Below are 21,492 nucleotides of genomic sequence, written 5' to 3'. Positions count from 1 at the left end.
GCCGATTCAGCGGCTTCATCTTCTGGAAGGAGCTAACCTGACCCAACCTTAGGATATCTACGTCCCAGGGGTGACAGCGGTGTAGTGAGATGTTCGTTATTCATCTCACGGGGGGAGGATGTTGCGAATCACGCAGCAGATGTGCTATTTGGGTGTCTGTCACGTGACACAGCTCGCCCTGTTTAAAATGGTCTTGCAGAGCATGTCGGGCTAAAAAAGAGAGAATACAGATGGACTTGAATCACAGAAACGTTCTTTCGTTAAATTATGATTAATCGATTTTAACTTTAATTCTGAACAAAGTAAAACAGACAGAATCCTAATATTGAAGAATGACAATAACTTCCCCCACTTGTGGTAGTCCGGAGTACGCTCGCTGGAACTCACTCGCAGCCTGGCTCCGCGCACGTACCAGGATAACATCAACAGTCGCTGAGAGTCTGCCCACACCGCAGCCGCTCGGCTACGCAATACGGCTGTTTATTCCGAGCATGCACTGCCGGGTGAGCAGTGCAGGCAGGACCACCAGATCGCCAGCTCAACAAAAACTTATGACGTCACAGGGGCCACAGTGACGCACGGCGAACGGACCACGCCGAGTCAGTTGAGAACATCGTTCAGCAGGCAGTTATGGAGCACGTGCATATACAAAGCACGAATGACTGCTGAATCGAACGGTTTTTGTTTAGCTCTTTTCCAGTCCCTCCAAAGCAGATTTGCAAAATTATGAGTGCTCAGCAGAATTGATCAGATACCAGTTAACCGAAGTGCAACTTGTCGTGAAGGGACATATCGCTTTTAACTCACACATCAGGGTTTTATTAGCAGCGCAGCTGTCACCTCATACCAGCTCCGGTCAGTGTGTACTAGGAGAAAACTTAGATAAACGTGCGTGTGGGAAACGGTTAGGGCTTTGAGACACTACAAATAAAAACAAATAAATAATATATTCAGGCTTTCATAGCAAAAGGGTCATCTGGCAGCGTGCCAACGGCGAAAACAATATGGTAAGGCAAAGTTGTTTAGGTGAACAATTGGTGGTAGGAACGGACAAATAAGACAGCGGCATAGCGGAGAAATGCGGACCGTAGATAGAAGTAGTAGCGGTGTAGTAACGTAGAACGTAGAATGTAGAATGTAGGTAGAATGTAGTAGGTTTCTGAAATCAGCCAGAAACGCATTTTCACTCTCTATCCGATAGACATGGGTCTACCTATCGCCGAAATATCGCTAATATCATGTCAGGCTCATATCACATTAACAATGCAATAGAAACGGCAAATAATATAAAATAATGAAAGAACATACCAAAGTTTTTCCACCGAATCACATTGTGGCGAACGGCGGCGCACAAACTCCATGCGTCTCACGCCGGCGCCACACAGCCAAAAAACGCCACGTCGATGGGCGGCGCACTGGACTTTCTGCGCCACCACTGGCTTAGGGTGGCGCCACCATCCAATGGTCAGTACGAACATCGTCGCCCCCTGTGTCCACAACTAGCGCCACCTGTCGAGCAACGCACAGGCCAACCCGCTCCGGCTCAGTCCGCTACATCCTCCCCCCGGTGTCGTAATGACACCTCGTTGAGCGGGGATAACGGAAGCCTGAACACAAAACCTCTTCGGTACGTTGCCCACTCAACAGCCACAGCCGCGCGCACACATATACAGCGTTCATCCTGAAGACACCACGCCTCGCATGGTATCGGCTTCGCTGCCGAAGTCACAGCTCCGGAGAGCAGCAGTCATCTCCGCCGCCCACTGCCACCAGCTCCGTGCGGCAGGCGAGCTCCCGCAGTACTAGCTCCGGAGAACCACCAGCTCGCCGCAGCCTCGGAGAGCACCAGCTTGCCGCGGCCGACGAGCGTCTCCGCCACAGCTCCAGAGAACACCAGCTCGCCGCGGCCTCGGAGAGCGCCAGCTCGCCGCAGCCGACGAGCGCACCAGCTCGCCGCAGCCTCGGAGAGCACCAGCTCGCCGCGGCCGACGATCGCACCAGCTCGCCGCAGCCTCGGAGAGCACCAGCTCGCCGCGGCCTCGCAGAGCACCAGCTCGCCGCAGCCGACGAGCGCACCAGCTCGCCGCAGCCTCGGAGAGCACCAACTCGCCGCAGCCGACGAGCGCACCAGCTCGCCGCGGCCGACGATCGCACCAGCTCGCCGCAGCCTCGGAGAGCACCAGCTCGCCGCAGCCTCGGAGAGCACCAGCTCGCTGCAGCCGACGAGCGCACCAGCTCGCCGCAGCCTCGGAGAGCACCAGCTCGCCGCAGCCGACGAGCGCACCAGCTCGCCGCAGCCTCGGAGAGCACCAGCTCGCCGCAGCCGACGAGCGCACCAGCTCGCCGCAGCCTCGGAGAGCACCAGCTCGCCGCCGCCGATGAGCGTCCCCGGACGCAGCTTCGGAGGACTCCAGCTCGCCTCAGCCGACGAGCACCTCCGCCGCAGCTAGCCGCCATCAGGAGGGATCTGTTAGGAAGAAACAAAAGGAAAACATAGGATACTTGGGATATACGTGATAGGACAACACTGTCGTCACCAACATAACAGCCATCCTTCAACTCAGCTCTGACACAGAACAGTTCTGAGCTTATTCAGCCTCCTCCAGGAGGCACACTTTGCTGACCGGGCGCCGGTACCTGCCTCCCCCCGCTGCCATCAGTTCCACGGTACGAACTACTCCGTCCGAGCCCGAGAACACTCTTGTAACTCGGGCCAGGGGCCAGAACCCGCGTGGCGAGTCTGCCTCAATCATCAGCACGACGTCTTCAACTTTGAGATTTCTTCTCTCGCGCAACCACTTCTGCCGACTGGCTAGTGTTGGTACATATTCATTTCGCCATCTCTTCCAAAAATGTTCTGCCAGTACTTGTGACTGACGCCAACGTCGTTTGCTGCTGATCTCTCTGTCTTGAAATATGCCAGGAGACATGTTGGCGCTGGCACACCCGAGCAGAAGGTGATTTGGCGTCAGTGGCTCAACATCCGTACTGTCAGGACTGACGTGTGTCAGCGGCCGTCCATTGATCATTGACTCCACCTCGAGCAGAGCAGTGTGGAGCACTTCATCGGTCACACACTGAGATCCGATAGTTACTCTGAGCGCGCGCTTTACGCTGCCCACCAGCCTTTCCCATACGCCGCCCATGTGGCTGGCGCTGGGAGGCATGAACGTCCACTTAATGTTCTCCTGACTCAGTTCGTCAGTAATGCGAGTTTGGTCGAGTTCATGTAGAGACTCACGGAGCTCACGTTCACCTCCGACGAGGTTCGTCCCATTGTCGGAGTACATTGAGTCTGGCTTCCCTCTCCTTGCCATGAATCTCCTCAGTGCCATGACGAAACTGTCCGTATCTAAAGCGTTTGCTACCTCCAGGTGTACTGCGCGGGTCGAGAAGCAGGTGAACAAGACACCGTATCTCTTCTCGGTCCTCCTGTACTTCTTCACGAACATTGGCCCGAAGTAGTCGACTCCTACCGTGCTGAAGGCTCTGGACGTGTCATACCGGCTGGCCGGCAGCTCTGCCATTCTTGGGACCTGCGCGATCGCTCTTCGTCTTTTGCACACGGTACACTCGTGTAGGATCCTCCGGACTGTCGAGCGGACCTTCAGAATCCAATATGTCTTCCTGACTTCTGTCAACGTTCTTTCTTGTCCTGAGTGAAGAACCTTCACATGGCAGTGCGTCACTACCAGGCGAGTAACGTCGTCTCTCGATGGCAGGATCACCGGGTGGCGAGTCGAATAGGCCACGGGCGCTTTGTCGATACGCCCACCGACTCTCATCACACCCTCACCATCCAGGAAAGGTGTCACTTGTCGCAGCTTCCCTTCAGTCTTCACTTCTTTGCCAGCTTGGATCTCTGCCAGTTCTTCAGCGAAGCATCTAGCTTGACAGTCTTTCAGTACCTTCGTCTCTGCTTGCTTCAGTTCCTCTGCTGACAGAGGTCCTGCGCGTCTCCAGTCTGCTCGTTCCTGACAGGACTTTGGGGCACAGTTCTTCACAAACCTCAGTACCCATGCCACGGTTCTTCTGTACTTCGTCCACGAAGAGAATCTCGAAGCGTCGGGAAGCACCGTAGTATCAGAGTCATGCTTCACAGTGAGCATGACTGATTCCGTCCTCACTTCTGGGTCGTTTTTCAGTACAGCCGTACTCGTGAGAGATGGCTGTTCCGGCCAGCAGTTCTCCTCCTGGAGCAGGAACCCAGGACCCGCGCTCCAGCGAGAATCTGATGACAGGTCAGACAACGTAGCTCCCCTGGAAACGACGTCAGCTGCGTTCAGACTCGACGGCACGTGTCGCCACTGATCAGGGCAAGAAGACTCTCGAATTTCTGCCACCCTATTTGCGACAAATGTGTGAAAGCGGCGGCTGTCATTTTTCACATACTGCAGAACAACTGTGCTGTCGGTCCAGAATAGGACCCTATCCACCCTGACCGACAGCTCCGTCCGTAGCACGTTTGCTACTCTGACGCCCAGCACAGCCGCTTGCAACTCCAGCCTTACAATTGAGATCTGCTTGAGGGGTGCCACCCTGGTCTTCGCCATAGCCAAGGAGCAGACGCGGCGACCATCAGGCATCGTCGTAGCGACGTACGCGGCAGCACCGAAGGCATCCTGAGAAGCATCACAGAAGATGTGAAGCTCTCTCCGACAGCCGTCACTTGCCGACACGCCTCCGAAGCATCGCGGGACGGTTACCCGCTCCAGATAGTGCAACTCCGAGAGCCACTGAGACCACCTCTGCAGCTCCGTCCCCTCGAGCTCATCGTCCCAGTCGTAGTTCCCCGCCCAGAGGCGTTGAATGAGAACTTTAGCCTGGAGAGAGAACGGAGCGACTAGCCCCAGAGGGTCGAATAGTCGAGCTACTCCTTGCACTACTCCTCTCTTCGTTGACGGTACACGTGAGTCAACAGCTCTGACTCCCAAGGTGTCGTTGATGGTGTTCCAGGCGCAGCCTAGCACACTCTGAACCGCGACATCGATGTCTTGAACGCGCTCTGCGGCTTCGATTCGTTCCAAGACCTTCCGCGAGCTGCTCATCCACTTTGTCAGCCTGAACCCCCCTCTTCTGAGAAGTTCTGTCACCTCGGTTTGCATCTCAGCTGCCTCTTCTTCGGTTCTCGTAGCGTGGATGAAGTCATCCATATAGAAGCTTGTAAGTGCCGCTTCTCTAGCCGCTCTCCCTGCCGGGGTGCTACTGCTGCAGTCCTTAGCGGTCTGCTGCAGGACGAAGTTTGCTGATGCGGGACTGCTTCTGGCCCCGAAGATCGCGACCTGCATGGTGTATGGTTCTGGTTGCTTCGTTGCATCCAAATCTCTCCAGAGGAACCTCAGTGCTGGTTGATCTTGCGGAGTTATCTGGACCTGGTGGTACATACACTCGATATCAGCGGTCAGAGCGACGGGTTCCTCTCTGAACCTCAGGAGGATGCCGGGCAGGTTCTTAAGAAGGTCAGGTCCCGTGAGCAGCACATCATTCAGAGAAGTGTTGCCAAACTTGGCAGCCGCATCAAACACTACTCTGAGCTTCCCGGGCTTCCGGGGGTTCGTTACACCATGATGTGGCAGGTACCACTTCCTTGGGTGTGGTTCTTGATCTTCTTCTGGGGTTAGCTTGCGAGCGAATCCGCGCTCGACGTACCCCTCGACAACCTTCTTATAAGCTTCTGCTTTCTCAGATTGTCGCATCAGGGTCTTCTCCAGGGAGTACAGCCGGTTGGCCGCCATCATCTTGTTATCAGGTAGGCACACATCATCACTCATCCACAGGAGTCCCGTCTCGTAGCGATTGTCCAGTCTCCTGGTTGTGTCTTCCATGATCTTCACGGCTCTGACGTCCTGGGGAGATTTGGCATCCTGGCCTTCAAACCTGCTCCCAAACGATTCCGTGCTCCACCACTCCTGGAGTGCTGCTGACAGTTGATCGTCTGGAGCCATCTTCCTGATCAGCATCACCTGGCGCGTTCGTTCTGGCAGGAATCCCTTCACCGTGCCCGTCAGCGTCCACCCGAAGACGGTTCTGATGGCCACCGGTTGGCCCGCCTTCCCTGTCCTCACTTCCAGCTGAAGCACCGCTTCAAGGACATTGGCGCCGAGAAGAAGATCGACCCTCTTCCCTGAGCAGTCTGGAAGGTCGAGGTCCAGCAGGTGCTTCCATTCGATCCTCTTGTCAGGGAGCTCTGGAACCGTGACGTTGATGTCCTTGACGGAGAAAACTTCAGGGACCACTATTCTTGATCCGTCGCCACCTGACGCCTTGAGCTCCAGTTTCATCTTCACGGAGTTCTGGAGGCGCCCGCATCCTTCTACGTTTTGCAGGCGGAGGGTTTGTGGCTCCCCTTGAAGATTCAGCTGTGTCATTACCTCCTCGGACACCAGTGAAGTCTGAGAGCCAGGGTCTAGTAGAGCCCAGACCTGCTTTTCCTTGCCACCACTGGCAAGGACGGTGACTGGTACGACCTGCAGCAGGGTTGTGGTCGCGCCCGCCTTCACTGATGCTGCTGCTACCACGCGCTGGCCAGTGTTCCTGAGGTCGACCCTCTTGCTGCCATGGAGCACCTGATGATGTCTCATCTTGCAGCTGTCGATGCCGCACGGCCTTGCCGAGCGACAGTGCCGAACGCCATGTCCAGCCTTCAGACAGAAGAAACAGCACCTCGCACTGGCGATGAAGTGGGCTCTTTCATCAACCGATTTCTTCAAGAAGATCGGACACGTTGTCACCTCATGCTGCTCCTTGCAGCATACACAAGTCGTGCCTGATGTATCAATCTCTGTGGCCAGAGCACTTCTTTGGACGGGCCTCAGCTTCACGTCGCCCTTCCACCGCTGAGGCTGTCCTGCCGGCTTCTTGCCAGTCGCCATATTCTGCTGTGGAGACACGGCAGCGTAGTTGAGGGCCACCCTGACCTGCCTGCGAAGCCATTCGTCAAAGTGCACCAGTGTCGGCCTCTCTCCCAGGTTCAAGACATATTCTCCCCATAGACGTTTCATCTCAGATGGGAGCCTTTGAACAACTCGTCTGAGGTTCTCGAAACTATTCAGGTCCCCATCGTAGCCAAGACTCCTGAATATCATGACAGCACAGTGGACTGATGCGTGCAGGCGCTCTAGTCCAACAGGATCTAGCTGGGAGGGCGCAGGGCAGGAGAAGATCTCTTGCAGGTACGCGTGTACGACATCTTCCTGGCGGCCAAACCTGTCCTGCAGAGCATGCACCGCCTCATCATATAGGGCCCCATCAAACATCATCCCACTGATGGTGAGCTTAGCAGTACCCACCACTGATGCTTGCAGGTGTATCAGCTTTTCTGTTGGGGAGAGTGAGATCTGTTCATGTACTAAAACTTTAAAAGAAGCCCACCACTTCGGCCACTCGGCCGGCTCGCCGCCGAACTTCGGCAGAGTCAAGCGCGGAAGACTATTGTGCAGCAGCGATGGAACACAGGGCGCCCCTTGGGCGACTGCATCACTGGCTGTGGGTCGAAACTGACCGGCTAGTTCAGTAGTGGGTGCCCCTCGGGCAGCTCCAACAGCCGGTGGGGGTACATGACTGTAATAGAACAAATCAGCTGTGTCGGCGCCGAGTGCCCCTTGGGCAGCTCCAACGGCCGGCGAGATGGTGTGGCTGGGACGTGACGAACCGGCTTCTTCAACAGTGGCTACCCCTTGGACAGCTCCAGCGGCCGGTGAGATGGTGTGGCTGGGACGAGACGGACCGGCTACTTCAACAGTGGCTGCCCCTTGGACAGCTCGTGCAGCTGGTGGGATGGCTCGGCTGAGATGAGTCGAACCAGCTTCTTCACTAGGTGCCCCTTGGGCTTCCCAGACCTTGGTCTCACCACAGAAATCATTTCTCCGGTCCCACGCTAGGTCATCTTCAGCTGCTCTTGCCAACTGTGCACGCAGCTCGGCAGCTGCATGAGCATCCTTTGCTTCTTGTAGCTTCATCTTCCTCTGGATCTGTTGCTCTTCCTTCTCCGACTCAAGCCTTCGCTGCAGCTGCTCCAGCTCTAGCTGCTTCACCTTAGCCTCTATCTCTGCCAGCCGGGATGCTGACGTCTTGTCTGATGCTGCAGAGTCTGACGCCTGCTTTGATGTAACTGATGGTGGATCGTCCTTCCTCTCCTTCAAATGCGCTTCAATCCGGCTCACCGCTTCTTCATGCTGCCTGTCTGCTTCTGCTTGATACACTCTTGCCTGATCAACTTCCTCCTGAGATGTCAGCACAGAAACTAAACTATCTGTCATCTCCTCCAACTGCTCGAGTGCCTGATCAAGCTCATGGACGATTGACGCTAGCTGAGTCCGACTACCTCTGGTATCAATCAAGACGAAAGCCCTCCTCCTGACCCTGGTCAGTGCAGCTAACAATCTGCCTCGCTTCTGTTTCAATTGTGCTACAGACATGTTCTGGATTTAACAGCACAACACCAATCAGGAACTGAGTCACAATTGCAATTCTCAGCAGCAAGTACAAAACTTCTCGCCACAAGAAACTGTCATTTACACGACCTACACCCTGAGAAGCCTCTTCGGGCGATCAAGACAGAATCTTCAAATGAGATACACTCATAACAACAGCATCATGTTCGGAAAGTCCTTGGGCATTCTGACAAACTTTTGCATAGACCTACAACCATATCACTAGGCTGTGGAAACTTTGAAACTGTTGTGGGAAACGGTTAGGGCTTTGAGACACTACAAATAAAAACAAATAAATAATATATTCAGGCTTTCATAGCAAAAGGGTCATCTGGCAGCGTGCCAACGGCGAAAACAATATGGTAAGGCAAAGTTGTTTAGGTGAACAATTGGTGGTAGGAACGGACAAATAAGACAGCGGCATAGCGGAGAAATGCGGACCGTAGATAGAAGTAGTAGCGGTGTAGTAACGTAGAACGTAGAATGTAGAATGTAGGTAGAATGTAGTAGGTTTCTGAAATCAGCCAGAAACGCATTTTCACTCTCTATCCGATAGACATGGGTCTACCTATCGCCGAAATATCGCTAATATCATGTCAGGCTCATATCACATTAACAATGCAATAGAAACGGCAAATAATATAAAATAATGAAAGAACATACCAAAGTTTTTCCACCGAATCACATTGTGGCGAACGGCGGCGCACAAACTCCATGCGTCTCACGCCGGCGCCACACAGCCAAAAAACGCCACGTCGATGGGCGGCGCACTGGACTTTCTGCGCCACCACTGGCTTAGGGTGGCGCCACCATCCAATGGTCAGTACGAACATCGTCGCCCCCTGTGTCCACAACTAGCGCCACCTGTCGAGCAACGCACAGGCCAACCCGCTCCGGCTCAGTCCGCTACAGTGCGTGACCTTATCAGGTCGGCTGATGGGAAGTCCCCCCGCCCCCCACCGGCCCCCTCCCCAACATCACCAGCACTGCACAGCCAGTGACATCAGTGCACCTCAGGTAGTGAGCGCGAGCACACGGGACGTCCATCTCGAACGGCTGACGGATGGACAGACAGGTAACGCAGGTAAAAACTCGTGCTCGTGTCACTGCTCGCGACACGCTAGGCAGGCTCATTGCTCCGGTTCCGATCTCGCACATGCCTCATTCTGTAGCTCTGGCAAAATATAGGGAGGAACGTTTAACGTGTTTTTAGCCGGACACAGACGGGTCATGTCAACTGAATCTGGCCTGTATCAGGGTATATTGAGTGAAGCCTGTATAGCGTCACTTAGCTCCAGCGTCAGTGATCGCCGGCCATTTCGACGTAACATTTTTTGTTGCCGTAGCTTAGCGAAAAAAATTAAATCCATTAATTTCAAATATTATCATCGCCCGTATCCTATAAGTAGGCAAAATTAAAATAGTTTCGCCGTCCACGCTCAGCAGAAATGACTGAGCCGCGCTAGGGTAAAGTGGCTGGTGTGAGAGGTATTAGTGAACTGCGAGACTGAACTGAGCTGGTGAGAAGTGTGACCATGTGAATACCTAGGGAGGGAGGGGAGGGTTAAAGCTGACTGTGTTGTAGACGTGATGCGGAATGTCATGTGTCTCGTTCGGAATGTCAGGTGTCTACACGGGCTGTTGTCTATCATTGTGCGTATTTTTTCGGGTCGTTTGAGACCAGTCAAAAGCTCATCTGAAGCATCGTTCATCTGATGCTTCCCCACTATATCGTCATGCAGTGCATTTGTTTTGTGAGAATATCACTGTTGTTCGTAAATAAAAAAAAGATAAAAAAATTAAAATAGTTTGGCAAAATAAGCTGTATACGTCAGTCTCAATACAATACCTATCCTGTCCCCAGCAGGTGCACTGGTCATCAAGAGAAACCCTAGTCACCATATGACACCTGACAGGAACTGACAAGAAGTTCATATAACACCAGTAGGTACACCACCGCGCTCGCTGAGGAGTGTGACATCACCCCCGCGCGCACACAGGGCCGGACCAGGTGATACCGACCGAGCTGAATGTGACGTTACCCCCGCGCGCACACAGGTCCGGACCAGGTGATACCGACAGAGCTGCGGTACACACACGAGCTGCGCGGCGCCGTCAAAATCCGCGTGCCGGAGGACTACACGGCCAACAGCAAACCAATCAGCGTGCCCACACTGCTGAAGACCACGGCGGAACGGTGGGTTACCGGCGACCGCCGATACTACAGAAGCGGCTCATAGAGCGGCTCTGGTCCTATCCTATAGGGTCCGTCCCCCACAACAGATGCTATATCATCAGCTGGTGAGGATGTTGTAACTTGTGATGGCCATCGGCCCCCACAACAGATGCTATATCATCAGCTGGTGAGGATGTTGCAACTTGTGATGGCCATATGACGTTATACGTCAAATGGCCATCTTATAACTTAAAAGAATATCATTTGACGGATATCCAGGGCTGATTATATGTTTTTGAAAGACTTTTGTTGCTTGTAATTCGGTGATGCCTATTAGGTAAGGAGCATGAAATCGATGAGCAGACTTTAGGAAATTACGATACGATCACGTTTTATATCAACGCTTTATAGGAGGTCAGATTGCAACTTATAGCAACGCATTGTGCCTTGTACTTCGTAAGTAAATAATATCTTATAAAGCCTCATGTAAAGTTGGGTTACTACGTCACCTTTATGTAAAATTATCGTCGATGGTAAAAACTCGTTACCGCCGCTGCAGATGGCCGGACCGGAGCGCTATGAACGTGAAGCGGAACGGCGTGTGGCAGAGCACCTCGTTCGCCGAGTACCACCAGCAGGTGCGCACCGCCGCCAAGGCCTTCATCCAGCTCGGACTGCAGCCCTTCGACGGCGTGGCCATCATGGGCTTCAACGCGCCAGAGTACTTCGTCGCCAACATGGGCACCATCATGGCTGGGTAGGTACTATACATAGTGTAATGTTGGGTAGCTAATGATTTGATGCGACATGCATGAGTGGGTGGGTGGGTGGGTTGCTTTGGTAGTGTGTAATAAGCTTGGTGAATCGCTCGGCGATAGGAGTTGTGTTAGTTAAAGCCTAGTTGGTTCCATTTCCAAGAGGTAATCACAAAGCAAGTCGGTCGCAGAAGCTAATTCATGCTGCTTGCAGCGAAAGTGGAGTGGTTGTTACAAGACACGCTATACTACGATAAAATCATAATATACAATTTTTAATGAACACGTATTAATTTCATGATTACTTCATAAAGCAACAAAATGTTGGACATCGCATTCGCATATGCCTATTGCCTACCTAAAAACATCTAATTTTACCCATACGGCCACCACCCCATAAGACTGACGAGTCAGACATGAGCGATCATATTCCCCGCGGGTTCTGTCGGCAGCCGTGAATCCCCACTTCAGTCCGTCTCAGACCGGTGCACGGAGACCGATAACCGCCAGTCGAGGAGGAGTTCCCGCCGCTCGAGACGCGCCCCGCTCACCCCCGAGGCACCTTTTGACCTCCACAGATAGTAATCGGTCATCGATAGTCAATCGTCATCGTGGCTCTGCGAGTATTACCGAGATTACACTGAAGCCTTTTCACGAGTTATCGTGCAGTGACCTTGACGCGTGTAAACGGGAAACCCGAAATGTGTGGATCAGTTTTCAAGTGGCTGCCAGCCTCACTGAGGTCACGTACCCACCACACACGCGAGTTTCAAACGCTTCCAATCAACACTAGAATTTGTGTAAATTCAGAATCTCGCAACGAGGTGATATGGTGGAGAGTCGTTTATATAATTCGAAATATCCGCACTGAAGTCGCCACTCGCCCTCCTGAAAGCTAGAAGGGAACGACCCATATTCTTCGAGAGCCAATATTAACCTTATCTAGACATTCTTCGGACATATCCTCGTAAATCAGATAAAGGCCACGCTCTCTCTCCTACAGGGCAAGTCACGCTAAATGTTGGAAAACTCGGGCCAAAGGTCAAAAGTCGACACTGGCGCAAAAGTCTTCGCATATGATGTTAGATTACGCTGAGCATTTTTGTTACGAGGTAAAACAATTAATGACGTGTGTGAAGAAGATATACTTCTTCACACACGTCAAGATATAGTGTTACTTCACTATATCTTCAAAGTTAAACCATCTCCAGCTAACCGGTAATGAAAGGATAAATGCATGCACTCAAATTGGATTTGTATATTCCTTAAAGGGACCCTCCCACCTTCAAAAAAAAAGTTAATGAATTGGCACGAAAGTGATGTCGCTCGGTTCAGAAAGAGCGAAAACGAATATCTACCAAATTTCATCGAAAAATATTCACCGGTTTTCAAGATATTAGACTTTTACTTTTGTTTACTTTTTGGGATCTCCGCTGTTCCTAGCGACTTTATTTGAAAGTGCGGCATTTGTTGCGCGCAAAGCAGCATATACCACCGCGTGCTACCAAACGTTTTAGTAAAAGATTTAAAAATCGTTAGATCTCCGCTGACGTCATAAATTCTAAGGGGGCATACCAATGCACTAGCCCCTTAGAATCCGAAAACTGCAAGTTTGAAATTCCATATCTCCGAATTAAATCATTTGTCGATGTTGTGAGTGCCCAAACCGGTATTTGCAGGCCATGGCCACCAATTTGGCTATCTCAACTCAAAACTAATGTTAAGGTGGGAGTGTCCCTTTAAAACGAAATTCAATTTCTAACCACACGGTCATTCATGAGAAGAAAAAACGGATATGTGTACTACAATCCAACAGAGGCTGGATAGCAAAGTGGACAAATGGAGCGTAGCTTATCGCACTGCATGATCCAATGTGTCCCCATAGGTACTCGGGGCACGCTGACTGCAGGTCAATTCGAATTCATATATGACTTGGTAGAGTGAGATTTGGTAACTATACACTTCTTGTTCCATCCTTTCCCAGCGGCGTGTCGACGGGCATGTACACGACCTCGTCTCCGGCCACGTGCCAGTTTTACCTGACTAACACGGACATCTCGGTGGTGGTGGTGGAGAACGACAAGTACCTGCAGCGCATCCTCGAGGTCAAGGACAACTGCCCAAAGCTGAAGACGATCGTCCAATACCTGGGGAAGCCCACCGTCGGCGGTGTGCTCTCGGTGAGACAATCGTCACTTATGGCACTTTTTGCTTCATTAAATAAGCAGCCTACAGCGCCGATAATTACCTCAAAGGCGTTCAGACACTTCGTCGCACGTGTGATGCCTTATGACACACGAGTGTTTCCCTCCGGGCCAAGCCCCTAGTTCGGTTTATCCGGCGGAGCTGAGGAACCCCATCTGAGCCGGAAATTGGGCAGATAGTGTGGCTTGTGTATGTGTTTGTGACAACAGCTCATCCGTCGCAATGAGCGCCCACGCGCCGACCTCTGGACTTCCTGCTGAACGGTCCGTCCCCCCTGACATCACTGAGCAGTGAGTACCCAGCCCTCACACCAACCTGACCCGTTAGCCCGTCATATCCGCCCACCACATCCTGTCTATCTAACCCCACGGGCCACGCCACACTGCCACCATGGAGCGCAGATGACGGCTCAGTCTGGCACAAGAAACATTGATTATTATGTCGGTCAATAAGGAAGAAAACATGAATCTAAACGCTTCCTTTCCTTATCGTCTACCGACGGGATACTTACGTTATTAAATCTTGTTACACACTTCTGCAATTCATTCAAAACTTCTATCCTCATTTACTTTCCCACAAATTTCTAGAAAAAAAAAATCACTTCACATCGGGAAATGATCAGTAGCTGACATTAGCTCCCAGTTTCTTTGACGGGGTCAGCCGACCGTTCGCCCCTTTCGCGTCCGAGTCTGCCCTCTAGCGGTGACTGGCGGTAGTAGGAGTTTGTAACCCAGAGGACGCTGTGTGACTGACCGACGTGCCTGCCATCTGGTGGTGACCGGCGGTCGGGGGGAGTTTGTAACCCAGAGGACGCTGTGTGACTGACCGACGTGCCTGCCCTCTGGCGGTGACCGGCAGTGGGACGAGTTCATGGCCCAGGGGGCGCTGTGTGACGACTCTCGCCTGGAGGAGCGGCTGCGCGGAATCGCCGTCAACCAGTGCTGCTCAGTCATCTACACGGTCAGTGGCGGACGCATCCCATAGCGTTTGCAGTACCTACATATTTCGTCGTGTCTCAGGAAATTTATAGGCACAATTGCTGTACATAGAGTCAATTAGGAAAACAATGTTGTTTTGAACAACTTCTTGATTTCAGACGTTGCTTTAAAGTCTAGATGATTTCAGAGAAAATGGGATCTCATTCAGCTCTCCATAACAAATATTTGTCGGTGTTTAAATGGGAAGTCCGTAATGCTTGTGAACGGGTAAAAAACAATGCTCTGTCAATTCCCAGCGACCCGTTAGCTTCAACATCTTCCATAGCTCTGACTATCCCTCCACTTTCGCCATCTCGCTGCAGTCGGGGACCGTGGGCCAGCCGAAGGGCGTCATGATCAGTCACGACATCTTCACGTGGACGGCCGAGCACGGCTCGCAGTGCGCCAACTTCCGTGACGCCGAGGACAGCACGGTCTCGTACCTGCCGCTCTGTCACGGCGCCGCCCAGATCGTGGACGTGTACGCCGCGCTGCGGGCCGCCTGCACCATCTACTTTGCGCAGCCGGACGCGCTCAAGGTATGGGGCGAGACCAGCATTGCGAGGCGAGCTGTGAGCGAAGTTAGAGACCGCCTACAGAAAGCAGTAGGACATATAGACGGAGCTTCGCTCAGGTATCGAGAAAGATCGACGGCTTACTAAGCACATGGCGGTCAGAATAACGTAAAGAAAGCCTCCGCGAAGTGTCTGAAAAAGGCACACGTCGTAGCTTGTTCTTATGACACCCAAGTCTATGCGCTGTTCCTTTCCACAGGGCTCCCTCATCGAGACCCTCCGCGAGGTGCGACCGACGCTCTTCCTCGGAGTGCCGCGAATCTACGAGAAGATGTACGAGAAGTTCAGCGGAGCGCTGGCCGCCGGAGGTCTTCAGGTGTCTCTCCTCAACTGGTGCCGCGCCCAGTCCTCCGCTTACTGGAAGGCCAAGGAAAAGTAAGCCATCCACGAAAGGCCTTTGGTCATCACTCCTGCTTGGCGATTGTTAAAACATCGATTTAAGGATGACATGCTGGAAATGAAGAGAAAAATAAGCTTGAAATGCATTTAAATTCACGAACACATCGACATATCGATGTGTTCGTGACACATCGACACATCGACATGCTAGCCTTCCCACCTCTCCTCCGCAGGGACATCAACACCCCGGTGCCGTGGAGCCTGACGATAGCAGACATCATGCTGCGCCGGGTCCGCGAGAAGATCGGTATGGACCGCATCCGACACGCGGGCACCTCCGCGGCGCCCATATCGCCCGATACGATGGCGTTCATCCACAGCCTCAACATCCCAGTCTTCGAGGTGGGCAGCGAGCAAGATGTGGCGCATGACCTTCGAGATGGAAAGCTTACCATCTTGACATTGTCTTTCTTTTAGCTAGCATTAGGTACCAACCCAAACATCCAACTTATAACATCTGTTCCTTTTTCCATGACAGATGTACGGTCTAAGCGAGACGTGCGGACCTTCAACGATCAACAACCACATGGGCTTCAAGCTGGGCAGCATCGGGCGGGTGTTCCTAGGCTGCAAGCTCAAGATCCGCGACCCTGACGAGGATGGAAACGGAGAGGTAAGCACTAGGCAGCAGTGATTGGGAAGAACGGCAATGCAGCAAGATGACTCAGGTTTTCGTAAGTGTGAATACTCACGTTTGAGGACAAAAACAGCAAGGGGCTGATTAGGGTTTAAAAAATCAGTACGGCGCCATTATTGCACGAGCTTGTATGCATTCTGTTAAACTCAAAGCAAACAACAACGCCAAGAGATAACAAAAAAGTTTACCTACATCCGGCGAAAAAAAAAAACTATTTAAAACTTCTGTTTCTGTTTGACATTGCTCATCAGTATCATCAAAACTCGGTCCTCTTTGTTGCACAGATCCTGCACTGGGGAAGGAACATCTTCATGGGGTACCTGGGCCGGCCGGACGCCAACAAAGAGACGATCGACGACGAGGACTGGCTGCGGACCGGAGACGTCGGCCGGGTGGACGAGGAAGGCTACGTCGCCATCACGGGACGCATCAAGGTAGGCAGCGCCCGCCACGCGCATCAAACTTGTGCGTGACGTCAACGAAGTGCTGCGACTTGCGAGTTTCTCGTACTGTCTTGATGGCTCCAATGTTCCAACTTCCAAGCAGTGTCTACGCTGAGACTGACGGAGAGCGGTAACATCTGTCATATGCGTATTGTGTGTATCTCCAGCTCCTCACTCGATTCAACAATTAGTCCCCAAGCAACGCTAGCTCTTGATCACGTCCTCCACCGTCTCAGGAGCTGCTGATCACAGCAGCTGGCAAGAACGTGGCCCCAGTACCCATCGAGGACACCATCAAGTCTGAGCTGCCGGCGCTGATCAGCAACTGCGTCGTGGTCGGAGACCGGCGCAAGTTCCTCGCAGCCCTCTTCACGTTCAAGGTAGGCCGCCAGGGTCTTGGCATTAGTCTAGCCACGCGAGCCTATGGCGCACTTCAATGGAATCCAAGTACCGTGCTATGGAACACGGAGTTACCAGTCAATCAGTACTTGTAAAGATCATTCGTCTCGAGTTTTCATGGAATTCGTGATTTAATTTTAGAGCATGACGTAAACTTAGAGTCCAAGGAAGTAACAGAGCCAAAATAAGAGTGGCTGTCCAAATCCCGCACGGCTCTCAGCACTAAAACTTGTTCAGATATCTAACATTACATCCGACGTCCCCAGGTCGAGATAGACCCTGATTCGGGCGCGGCCACCGACAAACTGCTCAACACAGCCCGGAAATGGCTCGACGAGAGAGGCGTGAAGGCCACTACCATCTCAGAAGCACTCAAGGAGCAAGATAAGGTAACGTAGCGAACGGCAATAGCAGGCCATTCATCCGTGATCTGGTTGCTTTCTGGAACCTTATTTGCTGTCAAATGGGTACGACGCAACTGTTCGAATTTCGGATTCACCTGAGCGATTTTACAATGCACACGTTTTAAAGTGCCAGTAAGTTAGTAAGTCAGTAAGAATCGATGAACTCTGATCAAAGCACGCATACAACGTTTTACCCGACCCTTTTTCTAACCCTTGGCCGTATTCCGCATCCCACAGTACCGCGACGACATCCAGAAGGCAGTCACCGCCGCCAATAACAAGGCCGAGTCTCACGCGTGCTTCGTGCAGAAGTGGCGCCTGCTCGATACAGAGTTCTCCATCCCTGGCGGGGAGCTGGGGCCCACGCTCAAGATGCGCCGCAAGGTCATCATGGAGAAGTACGGCAAGATCGTGGAAGAGATCTACAGCGGATGAGCCGGGAATGAGCTGCGGCTGAGCCGGCAATGAGCCGAGGATGAGCCGGGAATGAGCTGCGGATGAGCCGAGGATGAGCCAGAGATGAGTCGCGGATGAACCGGGGATGACGCAGGGATTAGCCAGGGTTGAGTTGGGGATGAGCTGTGTTCGTGACGGCTGGGTACGGACTTTGGGGAGCTAACTCAGTGAGTGTTGAGTTTGGCGTGTAACATGAGCCTGAGTGATGTGTGTAGGGCGAGCTAGTGATCTTGTCGGGACTGGCAGATATGAGCCAAAAGTGACTGAGCTCGACAGAGCAAAGCTTGAGAACATTGTAGGTTACGAATGAGGTTGGGTTGAGGGCGAGCCTGTCCTGCGGAGGAGCGTGCGATGAGTGAGACAAGAGCTAGGGTAAACGTGTTCTGAACGCGAGCGCCCCTTTGTACCGGGCACTAGTCGAGAGTCGACTTAGGGCTGAGAACAAGTGCTCGACAGGGGCTCAAGAGACATTTCATTACATTTGATATGGAAGGGTGACGTGGGTAAAAATGATATTGTTTTTTGAACCATGACAGTGGTTTAGATGAGGTATTATAAGTTTACAAAATCATGTTGAGATAGGCGGCACTACTATAGCTACGAACCTTGTGGCTGAAACTGAACTTTATCAAACGTTTTTGAGCTCCAATTCGACTGCTTTCATAATGTGTTCGCCGTGTGTGCTGTCTTTGATAGAATCGTTGTGATTGTCTGGATCGATTTTATGACAGAGGCAAGTGCTCAAGAGGCGAGCTTCACAACTGTGGAAGAACGTTTACAATAGTGTTGAGTCGAACGGAGGCGGTGCGCCGTTTAGGCGTTTATTCATGACTTCCGTGAATGAAGCTCAGGCATATTGCACTCTGCACATATATATGTAAGCGATGACTGTGCGTGACTTAATTGTGACAACTGACGCATGCCTGGCTCGAGATTCTTGCGCATCATGGAGAGCAATCGCCTTACAATGCAAAACATTGTTGAGATTTGTGCATGAATGTCGACACATGCACTGGCCTCAGAGTAGTCGTCGCTGACTCATACATGGGTACAAATGGGCATGACAAGAATATGGGTAAATGGAATGAATAAATAGCGACGCTGGAGAGGAGATATCCAGAGGCACAAGGACGACTTTCTGTGGCACTGAGTGTCGATGTGAAAGCGTCTGTATGGTAGTTCACTGCAATGTATTCCCAAATGTGCCTTAGGTGTTTTGTTATGTATGAGATTGTTTGGTTCAGCGAATATACGAATTACGTACATTGCTACCGTGATGATAAAAGGGTGAAAGGATTTCGGGTAGCTACAACTTCGTACTTCATTGTCCTAGGTCATCATCAAGGTCAAGTCCTTACTACTTATATGTTAAACCTCACCATGGTAGTGCCAGAAAGTTCATCTGGCCGAGTTTGTTTTCCGCCATCGTCACTACATTGCCGGAGTTTTTCCACGGGCTAGTATTTGCTGATGACAGCGACAATGTGCCTCAGTTACGGTCAAATCGTTCAACTCATGTCATCCATAGAGTTTTTCACGCCCTGGGCACCCTTTTCATCGCGCGGGTCCCTCTTTGAAAGCCGAAAGGTCGAAGCCCCACAAAAGGAACAGTGTTGACCGGACGACAACTACGACCGCGCGTCCTGTCAGGCTGTATGTGCACTGTGCACCGTGCATTGTGCATTGTGCACCGTGCATTGTGCACTGCCAATGTGTGGCGCCGGGGGCTGTCAGCGGGGCAAAGCATTCCTTCCTACAACCGATGGCTGTAATAGACGGTACATATTATGCTCCATTGACTTGTCTACTCAGTGACGATCCGGAATGATGCCTAATTTTCATGGTTCCAACTGCCATGCAGTCACCTATCGAGGAGATTAAAAAAAAAAAAAACAACGAACAACTACTGCTAACATCAATACTACCAAATATGTTCGTTGCATTAGCATCAGTCATCAGTTATAATGAGCAGGTCCAGTTATATACGTGCTAATCGCCACTGTAAAGATAGCATAACTTCAATCCTTATGTGTGCTGCCCAAAATTATTACAAGTGGTTCAGTGAAAATATTGCTAGGTTGGACAAATCACACGGCACCACGACAGCCACATTTATGATTTTTTTTTATAAATTTAGCTCGAATGTTTGAGTGGACGGATTGACAGAGCCGAGGCCCATGCTAAGCAGAGCTTGTTGCGTAGACCCCGACCCCTACCGTCCGATTGCGCAATTCCGGGTAACGGGATGATTTAGATGCCAAAGTTTAGCGTGCCCTTCAAAGCCGGACACGGCCTGTATCACTCTACTGACTTCAACTGGCTGCGGCTGCTCCCACCAACCGCAGACCATCCCCGTCGGGAGTCTCAAATATCGAGCGCCGGAGCGCCTCGAACCCGGGCTCTCACTACCGGGAGTCCGGTGCTCTACCAACTGAGCTACGGGACGGGCAAAGGAATATATCTAAGAGTCAAAGAGTATACCAAATATATAGATATCAAAGCTGCCTCAGGTCAGGGGCAGAACCTAAAATCTGAAGTTGCTGCAAACCATTTAAACAGAGGGTCGTGAGGGCCAAACATGACGTTTGTGAGAGCGGCGAAGATGTTTCGTCCTCCAGTTGCGAGTAGCCCGTCGTGCCGTCTAGGCAGTGGCGGCCAGCTCTGTGACGAGGAACTGCACCATCACGATGATGTAGGTGGCGATGGTGGCCACGATGGAGAGCACCGAGGACCGCTGCAGCCGGAACAGACCCAGGTCACCGAGCGAGGTCAGGTCGCGGCCGACCGTCTCCCGGAACAGACCCAGCTCGTGCTGCAGGGCCGGCAGCTGCAGCTGCGGCCTCAGCAGCAGGCCGTGCGCCCGGTGGGCGGCGTTCAGCACGCGCTGCGCCAGCTCACAGGGCAGCAGCACGGCCAGCGACGCGCCCAGAGAGTACAGGACGACCACGAAAATCATCCATGCGTTGTTGCTGAGCAGGAGGCCAGTAATGCCCACCAAAGAGATAGAGATGAACGCAAGAATCCCATAGAACATGCTGAAGATAAGCTCGGCAGACATGCCATCGGTGAGAGAGGAGAACATCTCCGAAAGCTCGATGTAGATGGCTCGCAGTTGGTGGAGTTCGGAGGTACTTGGCAGCCGTTTTTCCTGGCAAATGTCGTTCAACTCATCGGCAACAGCCCGATAGCCGGCTAGCAGCTCCAAAGCAGACAGTGCAAACTTGATAGGAACCAGCAGGTTAGCGCAGTCGATGACAGTCAAAGAAAGAAAATGTATGACATCCCACGTAGATGCGTGGGAAATATTATCAAAATTAAAGAATAGGAAAAAGGTACAACAAACGGTGTAGACGTTCACGATGACGACAGCGGCTAGCAGGTAGGAGTTCTGCCTGACGAGTGTCTTGTTGGACGTCCTGAAGCAGGACAGAGCTGCGGCGCGGGCGAGGACGCGCTTCGATGTGACCACGACCTGACCGTGCCGACGGCGCCCTGCAACAATGGCAAGGACCACCGACGCCCACATGGTGATGAAAATGACGCCCAAGTAGCCGGTGTACATGGCGGTCTCGATAATCGGCTTACCGTCGGCCAGCCACTGGATGAACATTTCCACATTCCTCCGGACGCAGAG

General features: G+C 52.3%; 1 protein-coding gene across 1 annotated transcript in view; it reads left to right on the top strand.

The window, feature by feature from the left end:
• The window catches only part of LOC122372098 (long-chain-fatty-acid--CoA ligase ACSBG2-like), a 41,210-nt gene extending 22,081 nt beyond the window's left edge, over positions 1-19,129 (top strand). The window contains exons 2-13 of the mRNA XM_043348972.1: positions 10,491-10,629; positions 11,168-11,365; positions 13,348-13,543; positions 14,427-14,528; positions 14,869-15,084; positions 15,320-15,495; positions 15,693-15,861; positions 15,998-16,132; positions 16,441-16,590; positions 16,836-16,979; positions 17,265-17,387; positions 17,640-19,129. Of these exons, the coding sequence (XP_043204907.1) occupies positions 10,491-10,629; positions 11,168-11,365; positions 13,348-13,543; positions 14,427-14,528; positions 14,869-15,084; positions 15,320-15,495; positions 15,693-15,861; positions 15,998-16,132; positions 16,441-16,590; positions 16,836-16,979; positions 17,265-17,387; positions 17,640-17,837 (1,946 nt within the window). The 3' untranslated portion in view covers positions 17,838-19,129. The remainder of the gene's footprint in view (positions 1-10,490; positions 10,630-11,167; positions 11,366-13,347; positions 13,544-14,426; positions 14,529-14,868; positions 15,085-15,319; positions 15,496-15,692; positions 15,862-15,997; positions 16,133-16,440; positions 16,591-16,835; positions 16,980-17,264; positions 17,388-17,639) is intronic.
• Positions 19,130-21,492: the final 2,363 nt, after the last annotated feature.

The sequence above is a fragment of the Amphibalanus amphitrite genome, unplaced genomic scaffold (genome assembly GCF_019059575.1).
Source record: "Amphibalanus amphitrite isolate SeventyFive unplaced genomic scaffold, NRLGWU_Aamphi_draft 001316F_arrow, whole genome shotgun sequence".
Lineage (NCBI taxonomy): Eukaryota > Metazoa > Arthropoda > Thecostraca > Balanomorpha > Balanidae > Amphibalanus > Amphibalanus amphitrite.
This window is presented reverse-complemented; position numbering and strand designations above follow the sequence as displayed.